This window comes from Papio anubis, chromosome 12 (assembly GCF_008728515.1).
Source record: "Papio anubis isolate 15944 chromosome 12, Panubis1.0, whole genome shotgun sequence".
In the NCBI taxonomy this organism is placed as follows: Eukaryota; Metazoa; Chordata; class Mammalia; order Primates; family Cercopithecidae; genus Papio; species Papio anubis.
Genome location: NC_044987.1, coordinates 103,764,800 through 103,785,441, shown reverse-complemented (window position 1 = coordinate 103,785,441; position 20,642 = coordinate 103,764,800). Strand labels below are relative to the sequence as shown.

At 50.9% G+C, this 20,642-nt stretch overlaps 1 protein-coding gene across 4 annotated transcripts; it reads left to right on the top strand.

Moving 5' to 3' along the window:
• The first annotated feature begins 7,276 nt into the window (after positions 1–7,276).
• Positions 7,277–16,613, top strand: SLC35C1 (solute carrier family 35 member C1). 4 transcript variants are annotated; one of them, XM_031653526.1, is made up of 3 exons: positions 7,277–7,292; positions 9,123–9,649; positions 14,394–16,613. In XM_031653526.1, the coding sequence occupies exons 2-3, from the start codon at positions 9,154–9,156 to the stop codon at positions 14,951–14,953; spliced, it is 1,056 nt and encodes a 351-aa protein (XP_031509386.1). In that variant the 5' UTR covers positions 7,277–7,292; positions 9,123–9,153; the 3' UTR covers positions 14,954–16,613. The 4 variants fall into 4 exon arrangements, with proteins under 4 accessions (XP_031509386.1, XP_009184494.2, XP_009184493.2 ...); XM_009186230.4 differs by lacking the exon at positions 7,277–7,292 and adding an exon at positions 7,352–7,735; XM_009186229.4 differs by lacking the exon at positions 7,277–7,292 and adding an exon at positions 7,352–7,832.
• The last annotated feature ends 4,029 nt before the right edge of the window (positions 16,614–20,642 follow it).

The following is a 20,642-nucleotide window of genomic DNA, read 5'->3' as shown; positions in this document are numbered from 1 at the left end:
TTTTGTTTTTCACAAACCTACTACGTTAGTTTCCTAGAGCTGCTATAACAAATTACCACAGACTTGTAGCTGAAAACAACAAAACTGTATTCTCTCACAGTTCAGGAGGCCAGAAGGCAAAAATCAGCAGGCGTTAGTTGCATTGGTTCCTCCTGGAGGAATCTGTTCTGTGCCTCTCTCCAAGTTTCAGGAGCTTGCCAACAATCCTTGAAGATTCTTGGCTTGGCGCTGCACCAGTCCTATTTCTACCTTCTGCCTCCATCTTAACAGGGCCTTCCAGCCATGTGTGCCCACTCTGCATCTCTGCGTCACCAAATCTCCCTCTCCCTACAAGGACACAAGTCGTAGGACTGAGAGCCCACCTTAATCCAGTATGAACCCATTTAAACTCAAAACAGCTGCAATAATCCTATTTCCAAGTGAGGTCATATATTCTGGGGTTCTGGGTATGAATTTGGGGGAGATACTGTTCAACCCAGTACACCGGCTATGAGCCGGCCATCGTGCCCCATGCCATGAGACATACCAAAGATGTACTGGAATGGAGTGGTGTGTCTAATAATGATATGAGCCCTGGCCTCACATCCATTCAATGCACACTTCCTGAGCACCCACTGTGTGCAAGGCATTGTGCTAGGGGCCAGAGGCCTAAGGATGCCTATGATGTAGCCCCAGTGCTTAGAGAGCTCACAGGGCAGGGAAGGAGCCTAGGGTCTGGCAGGGCTCTCTATGAACAGTTAGGAGAGCAGGGTTCCAGTCCTGTCTCACCCTTTCATAAACTGTGTGACCCTGAGGAACTCATTCCTCTCTTGACCTATTCGTTCTCTGTAACATGAGGAGGGGTGGGCAATTTCTAAGGTTTTTTGAAGCTCCAATGCTCTGACAGCCGTTTTTTAATGTGGGTGAAAATGCTTTGTAAACTACAAAGTGCTATATACACAAGGAGAGGCAGAATAACATGAATAGTAAAGGGAGTAAATCAGTTGGCCTGGGGTTCAAATCCCAGCTCTGCTACTTATCAGCCCCTATGACCTTAGGCATGTTAACTTTACCTCTGCAGACCTCAGTTTCCTCTTCTGTAAAATGGAATAAGAATGCCCAATTCACAGAGGTATCATGGGGATTAGAGGAATTAATCCATGCAGTGTTGAGGCCAGGGCAGAGCACACAGCAAGTGCCCAATAACTATTAGCTATGACGATCCCTAGACAGCCTCTCTACTACCACGGAGCTTACAGTTACATGGGAGATAAGATTAATGGCTGGAAAAGCTACAGACAAAGACCAGACAATGGATCGGTCAGAGGGTTCTCAAGTACCAGCATGGAGAGAACCCTGGGACTGGTGCAATCCAACCCTAAGCATGTATCTGCTCTTCAACAGCAGGATGGACAGCAGCAAGGCCAGGGTCACTCCATAGGACCAAGGACCTGGAAGACCAATTGGAAAACTCTCTTGGAGTGAGGTGAGCTCACGCAACAGGATAAACTTCTGCTCAGAAGTCAAAATGGCCTGGGTTCAAATCCAGCTCTTACCTCCTCACTGGGTGTCCTTGAACCAAAGACTTAACATCTCTGTGTCTCAATTTCCCCCTCTGGAAAATAAGGATATGATGGTGGACTCTACCTCACAGCATTGTTGTGAGGACTGACATGTTGTATATACAACACCTGGTGTGAAGCCAATCTCCAATAAATGTTAGCTGCTGATAACACACCCTCCACCAAGAGGGGCAGACACCATTACTCCCAATGGATTAGGATGGGGGAGACATCACTCCTGCTCAGAGATTAATCAGATGCATATTTCAGGAGTTTTGTGAAGTGATGCTTTTTACTACTTGTATTAGTCCGTTCTCACATTGCTACAAAGAACTACCTGAGATTGGGTACATTATTTTAAAAAGAGGTTTACCTGACTCACAGTTCTGCAGGCCGTACGGGAAGCACGGCTGGGGAGGCCTCAGGAAACTTACAATCATGGCAGAAGGTAAAGAGGAAGAAGTCATGTCTCACATGGCCGGAAAGGGCAGAAGAGAGCAAAGCAGGAGGTGCTATGCACTTTTAAACAACTAGATCTCGGGAGAACTCTGTCATGAGACAGCACTAGGGGGATGATGCTAAACCATCTGAAACCATCCCTGTGATCCAATCACCTTCCCCCAGGCCTCACCTCCAACACTGGGGATTACAATTCAACATAGGATTTGGGTGGGGAACACAGAGCCAAACCATATCACTACTCTACATCTCAACAGATCCAAATAGGCCAGCACTGTCCAAAGTCAGCCACTGCCCAGAAGCCAGACCAGGGATCCAAGGTGGTGCCTTGTGTCATTGTGAAAGGGGAGCCAACTCTGTGCCAATCCCCTGCCTATTTCCCATTCTTGCCTGAAGAATCCCCTCCCCTCGTTTCTAGCCACACATCTCATGCTTTGGGATTTGTTTGTCCTCATTCTGACTCTCCCACTCCCAATCCTTCTCTGGCAAGTGGGCCCTGCCTTTGGAATTCTCCACCCCACCTTTAGCTCATCAGCATGGGTTCACTCCCTGACAAGTGAATCTTCCACATTGCTGCCCCAGACCCAGAAACCACCCAGTCCTGAGCCTTCCTGGAACCTTCAACATGAGTTCTAGCAACACTGAATTGCCCACTAGAGCACTGTTTACATTAGGACTTTCCTCCACAGCCAAAACCAGAATACCATCCTGGAGAGGTTTAAACTGATAGGGGTTAGTCATCTCCTACAACAAGGCTTAGGCAGCCCAGAGCTGGGAGGGAAGCTTAGCCAAGCTCTAAAGGACTCAGGACAGCTCCAAGCTTCTGTTCTGCCATCCTTAGTTTTCCTCTTCATAGTTTTTGCCTCATGGCCACAGGATGGCTGCTGCCTTTCCAGACATCAGTTCTGCGTTAGGCAGAACAAAGAAAGGGAAAAAAAAAAAAGTCTATACCTATGGTAAGAAGCAAAAACTTTCCCAGAAATCCTCAGCTTACTACTCGTTGGCCAAGATTATGTCACGTAGTCACCTCTAGCTGCAAGTAACCAGTTCGAGGTGAAACATGTTGACATGTTGACTTACAAACAAAATATGGGGAATGTTAGTAAGAAGAAGAATTTTTTTTTTTTTTTTTTTTTTTGAGACAGAGTCTCATTCTGTCACCCAGGCTGGAGTATAGTAGCACAATCTCAGCTCACTACAACCTCCGCCTCCTAGGCTCCAGCAATTCTCATATCTCAGCCACCCCGAGTAGCTAGGGCTACAGATGTGCACCACCACGCTGAGCTTATTTTGTATTTTTAATAGAGACTGGATTTCACCATGTTGGCCAGGCTGGTCTCAAACTCCTGGCCTCAAGTGATCTACCCACCCTGGTCTCCCAAAGTGCTGGGATTACAGGTGTGAGCCACCATGCCCGGCCAATTATTCTTCTTGAATAATTTAATATAGAATAAACCAGAGGTCTGCAAACTACATTCCCAGTGAACCAAATCTGGCCCACTACTTGTTTAACGTTTAAAAAAAAAATACTGATATAATTGTACTTTTTGAGTACATGTGATATTTTGATACATGTATGTAATGTATAATGATTAAATCAGTGTAATTGGGATACCCATTACCTCGAACATTTATCTTTTGTGTTAGGAGCACTACAATTCTTCTCTTCTAGCTATTTTGAAATATACAATAAATTATTGTCAACTATAATTCTTCTACTCTACTATCGAATACTAGAACTTAGTCCTTCTAAAACTGTATTTTTGTACCCATTAACCAACTTCTCGCCATCCCTCCATTTTTACAAATAAAGTTTTATTGAAATGCAGCTGTACCCATTTGTTTACAATACTACAACAGCAGTGTTGAGTAGTTTCGACATAGACTACATGGCCCACAGAATCTAAAATATTTACTCTCTGGCCTTTTACAGAAAAAGTTGTCAACTTCTGAAACAGATGGTTGGTAGTACCTGCCACAAGCGCTAGAAAAGGAGGACATAATTGTTTTCTGGAAATAACTTACTATTTTCAAAAGAGCATTCCAGTAATGAGAAAAAAAAAGATTTTTGCTCTGCTCACATGTATTTTGTAGTTTAGTGTTAATTTTTACTTTGAATTATATGTGGGATGAATGAGAAGCCTTATAAACTTCAGGGATTAGGGTCAACAAAGTTCTTAAATTGGCCCTGATTTCCAGGCATTCCTACCCATGGTCTGACTTCCACTCATTCCACAAAAAGGCACTAGGCACCTACTGTGGCAGGCATTGTGCTAGGTCCTGGATAAGGTCAGGATGGACAGATGGATGGTTGGATGGTTGGATGGTTGGATGGATGGATGGATGGGAAACTGTGAGAGAGAAAGCAAAAGAGACAGACAGGAACAGAGAGATTAGACTAACCAATTTCATGCCTTCTCAATTTTGCCTAGAAAATAAATGTGTGAGGAGGAAATGACATTCCAGTAGGCATGTGGGTAAAGGCCTGGTTGCTGTAGCAAAGAGACCCCTTTAGAAGTGTGTAGGTATGCAGGGACGTAAGTTGATTTCCTGCAGTCCACAATGGCTAGTGTCTCTGCTCCACAGAATCAGGGACCTTGGCTCTTTCCATCACATTCCTCCACAGTCTCTAAGACGTTGTCCTTGTCCTCATGGTCAAGACTGGGTTATAGATGCATTTGGTTTCCAGGTTATGGGAAGAGGAAGAAAAAGCATGCAGGAACACACTCCTAAAGTTTTAAAGACCTAGAAAGTAGCATATCTCTCCTGTTGCTATAGACTGGAGGTGTCCCTCCAAGATTCATATACTCAAATGAACCCCTAAGCCCCAGTGTGATAGTATTTGGGGATGGGTCTTTGGAAGGTAATTAGGTCATGAGAGTGGAACCCACATGGTGGGATTAGTTCTCTTATAAGAAAATACATGAGATCCTACCCCCAACTCCACTCCCATCTATCTGCCCGGTGAAGACAGAAGGAGAAAGCAGCCTTCCACAAGCAGGAAGCAGCCCCTCGCCAGGCACCAGATCCACCTGGGCCTTGATCTTGGACCTCCCAGCCTCCAGACTGTGAGAAATAAATGCTTACTGTTTAAGCCACTCGGTCTATGGTATTTTTGTTATAGCAGGCTGACCTCACCAAGACACCTCCCTTCACCATCCACAAAGTCACATGGTTCATCTACTTAGAAGGAAGGCTAGGAAATGTAGTCTTTGGCTGGGCAACCATGAGACTAGCTACAATCCAATTATTTTGGATGAATGGGGGAGTGAATTTTGGTAGACAACTAGGAGTGTCTATCACATAGAGTAGGCTCATGAGTCCTTGTTGAACTCAAAGAGTGAGACAGTCAACATCTGTGTGTTCCCAGAAGTTCTCAAGCCACATAGGTATAAATCCACTGACACCTGAACCTGGGAAGTTAGTTCTGCTCACTGTGACTGGCAGAAATAATTTCCTGCTGATATTATTAGTGGCTCCCAGCCAAGGCAAGAAAATGAGACTACACCCATAAAGGGACTATTACAGCCCTTCAGGTGCCACGTTGATGATCTTATGCTCCACCTCCCACCAAATTCACACCCTGGGTAATCACTCTTGGCAAGACCTAAAACTTCACCCTTTGTGGATGGTTTAAACAATTAACATTCCTTAAAGAAAATTCAAAAGCAAACCGTTTATGCAAGGTACACAATTCCTGGGGGCCTTAGACCCCCTAAGAAACATCCCCACCACTCCTTTCCCTCATAAGGCATAAAAAGGATTAGAATCCAGGAAACTTGCTGTACTGGCCTGTTACAACCTTAATCCAGGGAGTGACACTAATGACAGAATTTCAGGTATGATGTAAGGTGAGAGATTGGAGACAGGGGTGTACTTTGGCCTCCATAGAGAGCCACACTGTCCCCCACACACACAGCACTGACTGCCCCTAGGCCTCTCTCAGCGAAGTGCTTCTGGCCTATATACAATATATATCTCTTCCCTCCAGTTCAAGGTGGCAGGAGTCATCAGACAAATTCCTGCTAATGTGCCAAGGAGAAGGCCCTTCCAGGTCACCAGTGCCTCTCAGAGACAAGTTTGCCCTGTCATTAAATTATTTGTCATGGTAAGCTCTCAGGCATAAGAGAGGAGAGACTGGAACAGGTATGCATTGCTCTTAATAAACCAAAACCCACACCTTCAAAGGAAAATCCCAGAGGTAGACTCCAGGTGGGGTTCAGGAGATCAGCTCAGTCCCTTTTAAGCCTTTCTTTCCCCAAAAGGATATTTTGGTTCCAAAAGTGACAAGATAACCAGACGGTGTCCTCCAGGTGGAGAACAGCCCATAACTAGGAAGCAGAGTCTCATCCCTTGAGGAGGAAGAGGGCAGTGCTAGTACCTGGGGCTAGTGGAAGAGGGTAGGGTGTGGGCCGGGCTTGCTCTGGCCCAGCTGTTCACTTCACTGCAGCCTGCAACCCTCCCATTTCCCTACAGCCCACCCAGGACTGCACTCAGCTCCAGTGAAGGTTTGTGCAGTTAGGATCTGAGAGTTTAAATTACTAGATAGGTTTTACCTTTTTATTCTGGAAATTTGCAAATGTACACAAAAGTAAGGAAACTCTTGTAATGGATCCTCGTGTATTTATGCCCAGCTACAGTTATCAATGGCTTATCTTGTTTAATCTATCGACCTTTTAAAAGAATCTTTTTGAGGTCGGGCGCGGTGGCTCACGCTTGTAATCCCAGCACTTTGGGAGGCCGAGTCCGGCGGATCACCTGAGGTCAGGAGTTAGAGAACAGCCTGGCCAACATGGCGAAACCCGTCTCTACTAAAAATACAAAAAAATAACCTGGTATGGTCATGGACGCCTGTAATTCCAGCTATTCGGGAGGCTAAGGCAGGAGAATCGCTTGAACCCGGGAGACGGAGGTTGCAGTGAGCTGAAATAGCACCACTGCACTCCAGCCTGGGCGACAGAGCAAGACGCCGTCTCAAAAAGAATAAATAAATAAAAATAAAAAATATTTTTGGTAAGTATTCTGAGTATTTTAAAACAAATCCCAGCCATGACATCATCTTACCCGTTCATTAAATGGCACTAATTAAATGGTGCTTAAAATATTACAAACATCTATGTTCGACCATACCACCTAGAGTTCTGGGCTAGAAGGTTGGGACCCACAGGTCAAGCCTAGCCCCTTAGTTTTACCATGAAGATAACTCAGGCCGTTTGAGGAAGTGGCCGCCCCACGCAGGTGCTAGAGAGCGAACCAGAGAAGTCGGTCCTCCGCGTTCCCCCCCGCTGCCTGGTGAGTGGCAGACCACAGGCTAGATTTCCCGGGCCCGGCCCTGGAAGGGGCGGGGGACTCTCCCCTCACTGCCGGCTGGAAGAATCCGGGCGGTCCCCTCAAGCACTTCTGGAAGTGCAAGCTGGGAGCGCGGCGGGCCAGGGATAAAGCCAGGTCCCGGGACGTGCCAGCTGCGATAACTGAAGCCTGGGTCCCGGGCGGGCGGGGGTACCAGGGACAGGAGAGGCCTTAGAAAGAGGAGGGGGCCTGCGCCCACGACCGTCGGAATCGCCGCCTCTCCGCCGGCACCCCCGGGCCCCATGCAGCTAACAGGCCGGCGAGCCTGGCACGGTGCCCGGGCCCGGGGCGGAAAGCAGGAAGTCGACCCCGCGGGCGCGGCCCAGGGTGCGGCGCTGCAGGTGCGGCGCAGGGTGGCGGGGCGGGCGCCCAGTGCACCGGAGGAGGTGAGCGCCAGGTCGCCTTCGCGGCCGGGGAACAGAGGCAGGGGCGCGGGAGCTGGTGCGGCTGGACCGGGCGGGGAAACAGTATTTTCTGGAAGGGGTAAGAGATGCTGCCTTGAGCCCTTGGAATCTTGGATCTGGGCCGCCCAGAGAACCTCGATAGGAGCACAGGGATGACAGACTGAAGTCCGAGAGAGGCGGCGTGGCCTCCGGCCTCTGGGAGCGCTGCCGGGAGTCTCGGGCTTGGGAGAGGGCCTGGGGGAGGTGAAAATGGGGGGGAAAGGAGGGGACCACAACATCGTTGTGGAAGAATGAGTCGGGTTGGCAGAGGGACGTGGAGCTGCAACGCGGGGCTCTGGAGGTGGAGGAGTCCAGGCTGATGGAGCGCCGCCTGGGTCCTGGGTCGGGGTTCCGGGAGGTGGACCTGCGAGCCGAGCCAAGCCGAGTCGGGGGACGGAGGCTCCGGGGCAGACAGAGATGAGGGTGGGCAGGTGAGGGTGATGCAGCCCTTGCAGGAAGCAGGGCGAGGCTCAAGCACACAGAAAAACCTGTGGCCGCCGAGGTCCCCCCGCCAGCAGCGGGCAGCGGATCGCAGGGGCGGGGCTGGGGACTGGCGAACGCCGCCTCTCTGGGGCTGTCGCTTTAAGGGCAAGGCGGGGCGTGCGGGCCCTTTAAGGCCACGTGGGGGCGTGCCAGGAAGTGAGTCCCGGGCCCGCCTCGCGGGGAGTAGGCCTCGGCTGTCCGGAGGCTCCTTGGGCTGAGCCGGCGACAGAGCCCGGGAAGGCAGCGAGACGTGGGCGCCGGCCCAGCCCCCTCCCGCGTCCGTCAGCCCCAAGTCCCGAGCCCCTCTGACCCCTCTGTAGCCCTCCCTCCAGCTGCGCCCGGCCTGCGGCAGCTCCCTTAACGCCTCCCTCCCCCTGCCCACCCCTCCCTCCCACAGCTGCCCATGCCGCCCTCTCGGCAGCTCTTCCAACTCTGCCCGGCGTCCTTTTCCTGCACCTTCGCCCCGCGTACCGCCTCCTGCCCCGCCCTGCCATTCCTCTCCCCTCCCTTCTCTCTGCGACCCCTCCCTGTTAGGCCCCAGCCTCTTCTCCCCTCACAGGTCTTCTCTACCCTGGCCTCACCGCCTTAGCCTATCCCTCCCCCTTGCCCTGTGTCTTGTCTCAGGAGCCCCTTTGGGGTGGGAGCAGGTTGTGGAGCGGCACTACTGGGCTCACCCCAAAGCAGAACTTCTCTATCCATGAGGACACTGGGGAGGCCTTTAGGCCAACCCCCATGTGACAATCAGGGCTGCGGCTTGCGGAGAGCACAAGTGAGCTCACTGCCCTGGACTCCAGGGAATCAGAGTTCTGGCCGCGGGGTGACCCAGCTCCTGTGCTACCATGAACAGGGCCCCTCTGAAGCGGTCCAGGATCCTGCACATGGCGCTGACCGGGGCCTCAGACCCCTCTACAGAGGCAGAGGCCAACGAGGAGAAGCCCTTTCTGCTGCGGGCATTGCAGATTGCGCTGGTGGTCTCCCTCTACTGGGTCACCTCCATCTCCATGGTGTTCCTTAATAAGTACCTGCTGGACAGCCCCTCCCTGCAGCTGGACACCCCCATCTTCGTCACCTTCTACCAGTGCCTGGTGACCACGTTGCTGTGCAAGGGCCTCAGCACTCTGGCCGCCTGCTGCCCTGGTGCCGTGGACTTCCCCAGCTTGCGCCTGGACCTCAGGGTGGCCCGCAGTGTCCTGCCTCTGTCAGTGGTCTTCATCGGCATGATCACCTTCAATAACCTCTGCCTCAAGTACGTCGGTGTGGCCTTCTACAATGTGGGCCGCTCGCTCACCACCGTCTTCAACGTGCTGCTCTCCTACCTGCTGCTTAAGCAGACCACCTCCTTCTATGCCCTGCTCACCTGCGGCATCATCATCGGTGAGTGGCAGCTGGGGCCACGCGGGATAGGGTGGTCATGGGGACTGAAATCCTGAAGAACAACCCTTCTAGGCATCCTAGGACTTCATCTGTCCCAGCTCCTTTGGTGCAGCAGTCATAGGAGAAAGCCTGGGGGCACAGAGAGAGCAAGTAACTTACTAAAGGCCACCCAGCAAGTTAGGAGCCCAGCCAGGGCAAGAACAATAGTAATAATAATAATAGCAACAGCAGCAAAAGCAACTGACATTTGTTGAGTGATTAAAATGTGCCAGGCACATAGATCTCAGCCATATTAACTCAGTTAATCCTCATAACAAGATGGGATTATAATCCACATTTTACAGATGGAAAAACCAAGGCACAGAGAAGTTAAGTAACTTGTCCAAGATCACCCGGCTAATAAGTGGCAGAGCTGGAATCTGAACTCAAGCAATCTGGCTTCGCAGTTCACATGCCCGACCACTGTACTCTATTGTTTCTCAAGAGCTCAGGTGTCCTGATTTCCCATCCAGTGCTCTTAGTAGAGGACAATACGTCTTTTAAGAAATATGCCATCACTCTCTGCCAGCTCAGGATAGCGCCTGAGACAGTAGCAAGCGATATGCTTTAAGAGGCCTCAGCTGTCTTCCCGGACTTGATCCTCAGAAAATAATAATTATTGACAAGGAAATTATGCTGATTATTTCAACATATAGCATCTCCTTTGTTCTCCCAGAGATCCCCTGGGTTGTGGCATCACTACCAGTGGTCATCTCTATACAAACAAGGAAACTGAGGCTCAGAGATGTTACGTTACTTGCCCACAGCCACACAGCTACCAAGCAGCCAGGCTGGGATGCAAACCCAGATTGGCCAGACTCCCAGGCAATGCTTCTATCCCCTCTGCTCTTCTTGGAGGTTAGAACTGCAGTATTCAATACAGTAGCCATTGGCCACTTATTTAAATTAAAATTCAGCGAAATGTTAAACATTCATTTCCTCATTTGCAGGTGTTACAATCTGATTTTCTAGCCACATTTCAAGGGCTCAGTAGCCACATGTGGCTGAGGGCTATGGTATGGGACAGCACAGGTTAGATGGGCCCATATTTTTCTGGGCCCCATGCTGGGTTAGAGAGCCTCCAGCATCCCATTCGCTCCGAGTCTTCCCAGGGCTGTGTCATCTAGGAATGGAATCCTCATTTGAACCTATGCAGGTTTTTCCTGGTGCTATAAAGTTTATCTTATTTGGCCTACATATCACATTCTTTGCTGGTGGCTCGGAGTCCCAGGCTAGATGCACCAGTTGGTGGGGGAAGGGACCCATCCATGCCACCTGTCCTAGAAAATGTTTCCCCTTGTTGAGCAGCTGCTGGATCTAGGGCTGCTGGGTCTAGGTCCAAGAGAGGAGAGGGGAGAAGGTCATGGTTAGAGTGGGGGAAGCTGCAAGACGACTCCTTGCCAGAACTCTCCCGACCTGCTTCCACTTCCCCCTCAGGGGAACAGGTGCACCTCCCCTCCTCTGTGTGCTCCTCAGATGCCCCAGGGCTCTCTACTTCATTCCTGCTGACCCTGCTAGGAATGGACTCAGGGGTGGAGGCTCCTAGTTGGAGAATTTGCTTGCAGGAAGGTGAAGACACTAGGGTAACTGGGCCCAAATCCCAAAGGTCATCCAAGTAACCAATGGTGAAGTTCTGAGAATGGTGCATTCACCGGCCTGCCTGACTGGGACAGGGGCCGGGGAGGTGAGTGCTCTCTGCTGACCCAGGTCCTGGCCTCCTATCTGCAGTGTTTCCTCTTTCTTCCTCCTTGTGGGGGAAGACAAGTCTCAGGCAACTATTCTAGGCCTCCCCTCCTAGCCCCCCATGTCACAAAATACCTTTCAAAGCTCCTTCTGGGCCGGGCACAATGGCTCATGCCTGTAATCCCAGCACTTTGGGAGGCCGAGGCAGGTAGATCACCTGAGGTCAGGAGTTCGAGACCAGCCTGGCCAACATGGTGAAACCTGTCTCTACTAAAAATACAAAAAAATTAGCCAGGCATGGTGGCATGTGCCTATAATCCCAGCTACTCGGGAGGCTGAGGCAGGATAATTGTTTGAACCCTGGAGGCAGAAGTTGCATTGAGCCAAGAGCGCACCACTGCACTCCAGCCTGGGCAACAGAGCGAGACTCAGTCTCAAAAAAAAAAAAAAAAAAAAAAAAAAAAAAAAAAAAAAAAAAAGGAGGCCCAGGCAGGCGGATCACGAGGTCAGAGATCGAGACCATCCTGGCTAACACGTGAACCCCCGCCTCCCAAGTACTAAAAATACAAAAAAAAAACTAGCCGGGCTTATGTGGCAGGCACCTGTAAATCCCAGCTACTCAGGAGGGGCTGGAGAGGCAGGAGAATGAACCCGGGAGTAGAGCTTGCAGTGAGCCGAGATCCCGCCACTCCACCCCAGCCTGGGCAACAGAGTGAGACTCTGTCTCAAAAAAAAAAAAAAAAAGTTCTTTCTGGGTGAGAGTCACTCTAGAACATTGAGGTTGCAGTTGCTTCTGAACTCAGAAGGTAACCACCAGGAGGGCTGTGGGTGCTCTAGCCAAGCAGGTGAGTAGGTGGTGCAGTTCTCTGCCCCCCTCACCCTGCTCCCAGCAGGTCTATGGGTACCTCTTGTGCAAAGGTTATGTCAAGAAAGAGGAGGGTCAGGCTCTGTGGTTGGGCTGGGCATGGTGGCTCATACCTGTAATCCCAGCACTTGGGGAGGCCGAGGCGGGTGGATCACCTGAGGTCAGGAGTTCGAGACCAGCCTGGCCAACATGGTGAAACCCCCTCTCTACTAAAAATACAAAAATTAGCCAGGCATGGTGGCGCATCCCTGTAATCCCATCTACTCAAGAGGCTGAGGCATGAGAATCACTTGAACCCAGGAGGCAGAGGTTGCAGTGAGCCAAGATCATACCACTGTACTCTAGCCTGGGTAACAGAGCGAGACTCTGTCTCAAAAAATAAAGAGAAAAAGAGAAAAGTGCTGCGTGTTGAGTGCCTATGATGTAGGAGATATCCTGTCTCCTTTAATACAACCACCTCCATAACAACTTTCATTCATTCATTCCACAACTAGTAATTGGTGGCTAAACACATGCCAGGCACCGTGCCAGGCTTTGGGGATACAAGTTTGGAAAAGGTAACCTCAGCTCCTACACTCCTGGAGGGCATGGTGGTGACAGTTACACTAGCATGGTAAGGGCTGTGATGGGGCATGCATAAAAGGGGCTGTGGGAGCTCTGGGCGAGGGAGGGGACCCAGGGACAGGGCAGTCTAAGCAGGCCTTCTGGAGGAAGTTTAGAACCTGGGTTTAGAGGAAGAAGTAGGGACAGAACGTTCTAGACAGAAGGAAGAGCATGTGCACTTCTTCATGGCTGGACCACAGCGAGACTCACCAGACACGAGGCTGCCCAGTCAGGCTGACTCCACGTGGTGCAGGTCCTGAGAGCTGTGGTGAGTGAGTCGAATTTCTCCCGAAGGCAGCGGAGAGCCACAGAGGGGCTTCATGCCAGGGCACGGCCTGGGCTGATCTAGACTTCAGGATGATCATTCCGGTTGCAAGGTGGAGAGTAGATTGACTGGAGTGGACAGGGAGGTGACCCAGAGAGCTCAGAGAGGTTAAGTAACTTCTCCCGGGCCACTCAGCTTCTAAGTTGCAGAGAGCCTGATTGGAAGCTAAATCTGTCCCCAAAGCTTTCCCCACTGCCCCATGTTGCCAGATGTTGTGGCAGGAAGTATAACGTGCATCGTTCAGCCCCTGCCTTCTAGGAGCATGGGATCTGGCTGAAAAGACCAGGCTGTCACCATGGGCAGGGGCCCAGCAGCCCAGAGCAGGCAAGGGGCTTTGAAGGAAAGCGAGGCAGTAAGAGTCCAGGTTCTGGGGCTATCAGGAAAAGATTCCCCCAGAGAGGCCAACTTTGACCTTGACAGATGCATAGAATCCCTCAGAAAGGAGGAGGGTGTTTCTGGCACAGGACATGAACAAGGACATTGAGGCCCAGGGTGAGAAGCAGGGAGACGAGCAGAGAGGCCAGGGCAACCACAGGACAGAGGAAGGGCTGGCAAAGGTTCAGGGACCCCCGCCTGCCATGCCAAGGAGTATAGTCCCGATGGCAGAAGTGGGGAGCCATGGAAGCTCTTTGAGCAGGAGGTGACACAAGATGAGAGTCTCAGAGTCACTGCCACAAATGACACAAGAGATTCTAACTTAATGCTCCCCATGATGACATCATAGGCTCCCATTCCATGCAAGAAACAGCCAAGACTTAAGACACTGAAAGTCATTTACCCAGGGTCACCTTAAATCACATTAACCACTAAGTGGCACTCATCTTTCAGAACTCAGTTCAAATGTTATTTTCAGATGCCGCAGGCCAGCTCAGTCACCCACTTACGGACTCTCACAGCACCTTGTACTGCTTTATGGACCTCATTACAATTCTTACAATTGTAATTAAAGAAGTAACTGGGAAGCGATTTGTTTTCCTGTCTTTCTCCTCTGCTAGCAGATAAGCTGCCAGAGGAGGTTTTCTTGCCCTGGGCCGCTCCCATAGTCCATGTAGAGTGCCTTGCCTGCAGTAGAGACTCTGGCTGTGCTTATTGGAGGGAGGCCTAGGGAGGAGTGGGGAGGGCCGCAGTACTCAGTCTGTGAACTTTGGTGTCTGATCCTCTGTCCTTCTTCCTCCTCATCCTCATCCCTCTTCCCCACCCTTCCCCCACTCCTCCTCTCCCCACTGCAGGGGGCTTCTGGCTTGGTGTGGACCAGGAGGAGGCAGAAGGCACCCTGTCATGGCCGGGCACTGTCTTTGGCGTGCTGGCCAGCCTCTGTGTCTCGCTCAACGCCATCTACACCAAGAAGGTGCTCCCGGCGGTGGACGGCAGCATCTGGCGCCTGACCTTCTACAACAACGTCAACGCCTGCGTCCTCTTCCTGCCCCTGCTCGTGCTGCTCGGGGAGCTTCAGGCCCTGCGTGACTTTGCCCAGCTGGGCAGTGCCCACTTCTGGGGGATGATGACGCTGGGCGGCCTGTTTGGCTTCGCCATCGGCTATGTGACAGGACTGCAGATCAAGTTCACCAGTCCCCTGACCCACAATGTGTCGGGCACGGCCAAGGCCTGTGCCCAGACGGTGCTGGCCGTGCTCTACTACGAGGAGGCCAAGAGCTTCCTCTGGTGGACGAGCAACATGATGGTGCTGGGCGGCTCCTCTGCCTACACCTGGGTCAGAGGCTGGGAGATGAAGAAGATTCCGGAGGAGCCCAGCCCCAAAGAGGGCGAGAAGAGTGCCATGGGGGTGTGAGCGCCACAGGCACCCTGGATGGCCTGGCCCCGGGGCCCGTATAGCAGTGAAGGCGGTCTCCTGGACCCCAGAAGGGTGCTGTGGTGTGGACTGGGCGCTACTTACAGACCCAATCAAAATACGGTGGTTGAGAAGGAACCAGTGTTTACAAGTAGTATCAGAAAGTTGAAGGAACCAGTGTTTATAAGTAATACCAGAAAGTTGCCAAATCTGTCTCTACCCTCTCGTATTTCTGAGTTTTTGTCCTTCCCGAGGGAGTACCCTAGTGAGAGTTGAACCCCTTCCTTCCGCCTCCAGGGCCTGTCTGCCTCCACATCACTCTGAGGACAGGGACAAGCAACAACCTTGAAGGGACAGCAATGGCAAAGCCAGGAAGGCTCACTGTACTCAGGGGAGATGGTCCCACCACAGCCACCTGGAGAGGGTTGGGAAACCTTCCATCTGCGGTGGGCAGGCAGCCTCACCCTGGGCCCACAAACCAGCCTTCCTTCGGAGGAACGTGTGGGCTGGACCCAGGGAGGAAATGATCGAGTTCCCTCTGAGACCAGCAGATCCCCAGGGGCTGCTGGGCAGTGGCCCGGGAATGGGGTGGATTGTGAGAAAGTGCCCACCACCTGCACCCTGTACGTCCAGCTTTTGAACACGAGGGAACCATGCTTCTCTTAGAGGTTAAGCAGGGTCATTAACATCCTCCCCCAGTCCCTAACACCACATTGTCCTGCGTGGCTCCTCTGGCCCTGAGTGGCACCTGCCCCTCTGGTCTCCCAGCACCTGGCTTAGGTAACAGCCTTCTGAAATCAGAGCCAGGGAGCTGCTTCTCTCTTCTCCCAGTTCTGCCTCCCCTACAGCCTTCCTCCCCAGGTGGGACTGATGGAGCAAGGGTCCAGACTAACAGCTTTCCACCCCAGCTGTGTCTGGCGCCCCTAGATCTCTGCAAGGGAGGTGTTACAGCTTGTTCTGAGCCTCTTGCCTTGTGATGGTAAGACACCAGCCTTTACATTCTCCCCTGAGGTTGCGGCTGACAGGGCCTACTTGGCCCGACTCTTAGTCCAGCGAGCTCCTATATCAAGATGCTGTAGGCCGGGTGGCTTACAAACAACAGAAACTTACTACTCACAGTCCTGGGGGCTGGGACGTCCAAGATCAAGGGGCCAGCAGATTCAGACTCCGCTGAGGTCTGTTTCCCATTCCATAGATGGTGCCTTCTTGCTGTATCCTCAATGGTAGAAGCACAAACAAGCAAGCTCCCTCCTGCCTCTTTTATAAGGACTCTAACCCTGTTCATGAGGGCTCCGCCCCCGTGACCCAATCAGCTCCGAAGGCCCCACCTCCTAATACCATCACGTTGGGGGTGAGAATCCCAACGTGAATCTGCAGGGGGAGGGAGGGATACACACAAATGTTGGGACCATAGCACCCTTCACCGCACCCTCCTGCCCTTGGGGTGGCTTTCACTCCCCGGCCCTTCTGGTGGGCATTTGGTACATCCTTTCTCTTAGGGTGATTTCTGAGGTTTTTAGTCCCTATAGTGAAAAGCTGGGGAGAGTGGATCTTCTCCCCCGTCCCTCTCCAGTCCCCTCACAATCCCAGGTGGGTTCTAATGCAGCTGCTGGGGCCTGATGCCCTGAGTTGTTTGTGATTCAATAAAGAATCAGTAAGATCCTGTGTGTGTGGCCTGAGGGAAGAGGCAGCAGGGCTGGAGAGCATTTATGAACAGGGCCGGGGGGTGGAGGGGAGCCGGGGACCTGTCAGAGGGAGCAGGGCTGGAGGTTTGTGAACAGGGCCCTGAAGTGGTGGGGAGCTGGGGATCTGTCGGGAAGGAGGGCTCATCCCTGCCTTCGCCAAGCCCACCCACTAGCAGGCAGCCTTTGTAGGAGCTGGTTCTTTCTAAGGATACCAGGCTCCTTCCTGGAAGGTAGGTGACCAGACTTCAAGTTTCCTATTAGTTGTCATTGTCATTTACTGGGTGCTTGTTGGGGGCCATAGGCTGTGCTGAGTGTTGTACATCCACCCTTGTGAAGTTGTGAAGTTCATCTTCACAACTCCCCATGGCCCCTGAGGTGGGAGCTATCACTGATCTCTTTTTTTTTTTTTACAGATGAGGACACTGAGGCTCAGAGAGGGCCCCAGGAAGGAAGAGGCAGGAGGAGGATTCAGAGGTCCGTGCCTTCAGAGCTTGGTACCTAACTCTACCCCAGCATTCTGAGTCCAATACCCAGCACTTTTTTGTTGTTGTTGTTAAACAGTCTTGCTGTGTCACCCAGGCTGGGCAATGGTACGGTCTTGGCTGACTGCAACCTCCATCTCCTGGGTTCAAGCGAGTCTCCTGCCTCACTCTCCCAAGTAGCTGGGATTACAGGTGCCCGCCAACACACCTGGCTAATTATTTGTATTTTTAGTAGAGACGGGGTTTCGCCATGTGGACCAGGCTGGTCTCAAACTCCTGACCTCAGGTGATCCACCCACCTCGGCCTCCCAAAGTGCGGGGATTACAGCATGAGCCGCCGTACCTAGCCCACCCAGCACTTTTCTGAGCACCTGTTATATGCCAGGCACTGTGGTAGGTTGTCTTCGTCCACTTAGTGTTGCTATAAGGGAATATCTGTGGCTGGGTAATTTATAAATTAAAAAAGACTTATTGGTCGGGCATGGTGACTCTAGCCTCTAATCCCAGCACTTTGGGAGGCCAAGGCAGAAGGATCACGAGGTTAGGAATTCGAGACCAGCCTGGCCAACATAGTGAAACCCTGTCTCTAAGAAAAATACAAAAATCAGCCAGGCGTGGTGGCACACACCTGTAGTCCCAGCTACTTGGGAGGCTGAGGTAAGAGAATGGCTTAAACCTGGGAGGCGGAGGTTGCAGTGAGCCGAGATCGCGCCATTGCACTCCAGCCTGGGTGACAAAGTGAGACTCCGTCTCCAAAAAAAAAAGGCTTATTTGACTGATGATTCTGATGTTGGGAAAAGTTCAAGGTTGGGCATCTGGTGAAGGCCTCAGGCTGCTTTCACTCTGGGAGAGCCAGCTGTGCAGGGATCCCATGTTGAGGCAGAGAAGCAAGACAGAGGAAAGAGGAGATGCCCCGGCTCTTTTCTTTTTTAAAGGCAGGGTCTCACTGTGTCACCCAGGCTGGAGTGCAGTGGCACAATCAGCAGTCCTCCCACTTCAGCCTCCAAGTAGCTAAGACTACAGACGTGCACACTATGCTCCGGGTGGTTTTTTTTTTGTTTTTATTTTTGGTAAAGACAGGGTCTTTTTATGTTTCCCGGTCTGGCTTTGAACTCCTGGTCTCCAGCGATCCTCCTACCTCAGCCTCCCAAAGTGCTGAAATTTCAGGCGTGAGCTACCACGCTGGCTGCCAGGCTCTCTTTAACAACTAGTTCTCATGAGGCTAACAAAGTAAGAACTCACCACCCACTCAGGGAGGATATTACTATAGATAAGAATAATTAATCTATATTATAATCTTAAGAATTAATCTATATTATAATCTTAATAATAATAAATTTATATTAAGAATATTAACAAGTCGGGCGCGGTGGCTCACACCTGTAATCCCAGCACTTTGGGAGGCCGAGGCAGGCGGATCACGAGGTCAGGAGATCGAGATCATCCTGGCTACCACGGTGAAACCCCGTCTCTACTAAAATATACAAAAAATTAGCTGGGCGTGGTGTCGGGCGCCTGTGGTCCCAGCTGCTCAGAAGGCTGAGGCAGGAGAATGGCATGAACCCGGGAGGTGGAGCTTGCAGTGAGCCGAGATTGCGCCACTGCACTCCAAACCGGGTGACAGAGTGAGACTCCATCTCAAAAAAAAAAAAAATTGACAAGTGATTATTAATCTATATTAATAATATTTAATAATATTGTTAATATTAATATTGTATGGTTAATGTATTAGTAATAAAATAGTATATTAGTGATATTAATACATAATAGTTAATGTATTAATATAATATGTTAATGATTATATGATTATTGATATATTAATATATAATTTCTATAGTATCATTATATAATAATTGATATATTATTGATTCATGAATAATATAGATTATTCATGTGGCATCTGCCCCTGTGACCCTCCCATTAGGCCCTCACCTCCAACATTAAGATCAAATTTCAACATGAAGTTTGGTGATAAACATCCACACTATAGCAGTTATAGTAATATGAAGACCCGGATCTGCTTCCAGGGGCTCGCACGTAAACATGTATGCCAGCCCCATAACAGAAGCCACGTTGGAGATCTGAATATATTGCCATGAGCAAGCAGAAGGTGGACAGACCAAGTCAGGGGAGTCAGCCAGGTCTTCACAAGGGCCAGGATATTGGAACAGGCTTACTGAGTGAGCAGAGGCCTCAAAGAGGAGATTTGGAGGAAGAGCAGGGAGAAGGTTAAACTCAGGAAAGAGCACAAGTGGGAGCGGTGAGAGGTTTGGGGGTTGGAACTGGAGAGGAAACCAGAAAGGCAGGGTGGGATGTGGGGTGAAGACCTTGAATGCAATGGTCAATCTGGACATGATCGGATTGATTGCTACGCCATTGCCAGGTCCCTAAAACAGAATGGACATGATCATTTCTCCACCCTTTGTACACTCAGAAAATTGGGACTATCTTCTTAATGCTATTGGCACTTTTTTGAGGGAAATCTAAACTGGGCGTGGCCGCTCATGCCTCTAATCCCAGCACTTTGGGAGGCCCAGACAGGAGGATCGCTTGAGCCCAGGAGTTCAACACCAGCCTGGGCAACAAAGCAAGACTCTGCTGCTACAAAAAATTTAAAAATTAGCTGGGCATGGTGGCGTCTGCCTGTAGTCCCAGCTACTAGGGAGGCTGAAACAGGAGGATCACTTGAGCCCAGCAGGTGGAGGCTGTAGTTCATTGCACCACTACACCCCAGCCTGGGTGACAGAACAGACCCTGCCTCTAAAAAAAATTGAAAATAAAAAAAAAAAAAAGAGAAAGATCTAAATTTCAACTTTTCACCAAAAATGCTTAAATGCAGACAAAAGGATGCGTGACTTCTGCCTTCTCAAATGTAAACAAATTCATGAGTTAAAATAGTTCAGAGAGGGCCCAACTCTTAGGACACAATTGAACAGCCCTCACCCACTGTGCAGGACTCCACACACACATACAAAGACACACAGTGTAGGTAGATGGGTTTGGATCCACACAGTGCCGTAGGCCCCAATTCTCATGCAAATGAAGCCCAGGGTTAGCCTGAGCCAGCTGGCCAGCATCCTAGACAGGTTCCCCTGTCAGCACCGCCCCGCAGCTCATCTCTGTGGTATTTAAAGGGGCCAAGACCACCTCCAGGAATGATGTTTCTCTGGCAAGAAAGTAGAGTGGTGCTTCCCCCACCCACCCCTGGCCAGAGCCCAGACTGTCTCCCCTTCTCTCTTGTCCCTTTCAGAAGGCGGGATGTAGATGCTGAGCTGCCCAATTAAAAAAAAAGAGTAGGCCAAGTGTGGTAGCTCACGCGTATAATCCCAGCACTTTGGGAGGCCGATGCAGGCAGATTGCTTGAGCCAGGAGTTTGAGACCAGCCTGGGCAACAGTGAGACCCCCATAGCTACAAAAAAATTAGCTGGGCGTGGTGGCTCCCACCTGTAATCCTAGCTACTTGAGAGACTGAGGCACGAGAATCGCTTGAGCATGGAAGGCTGAGGTTGCAGTGAGCCAAGA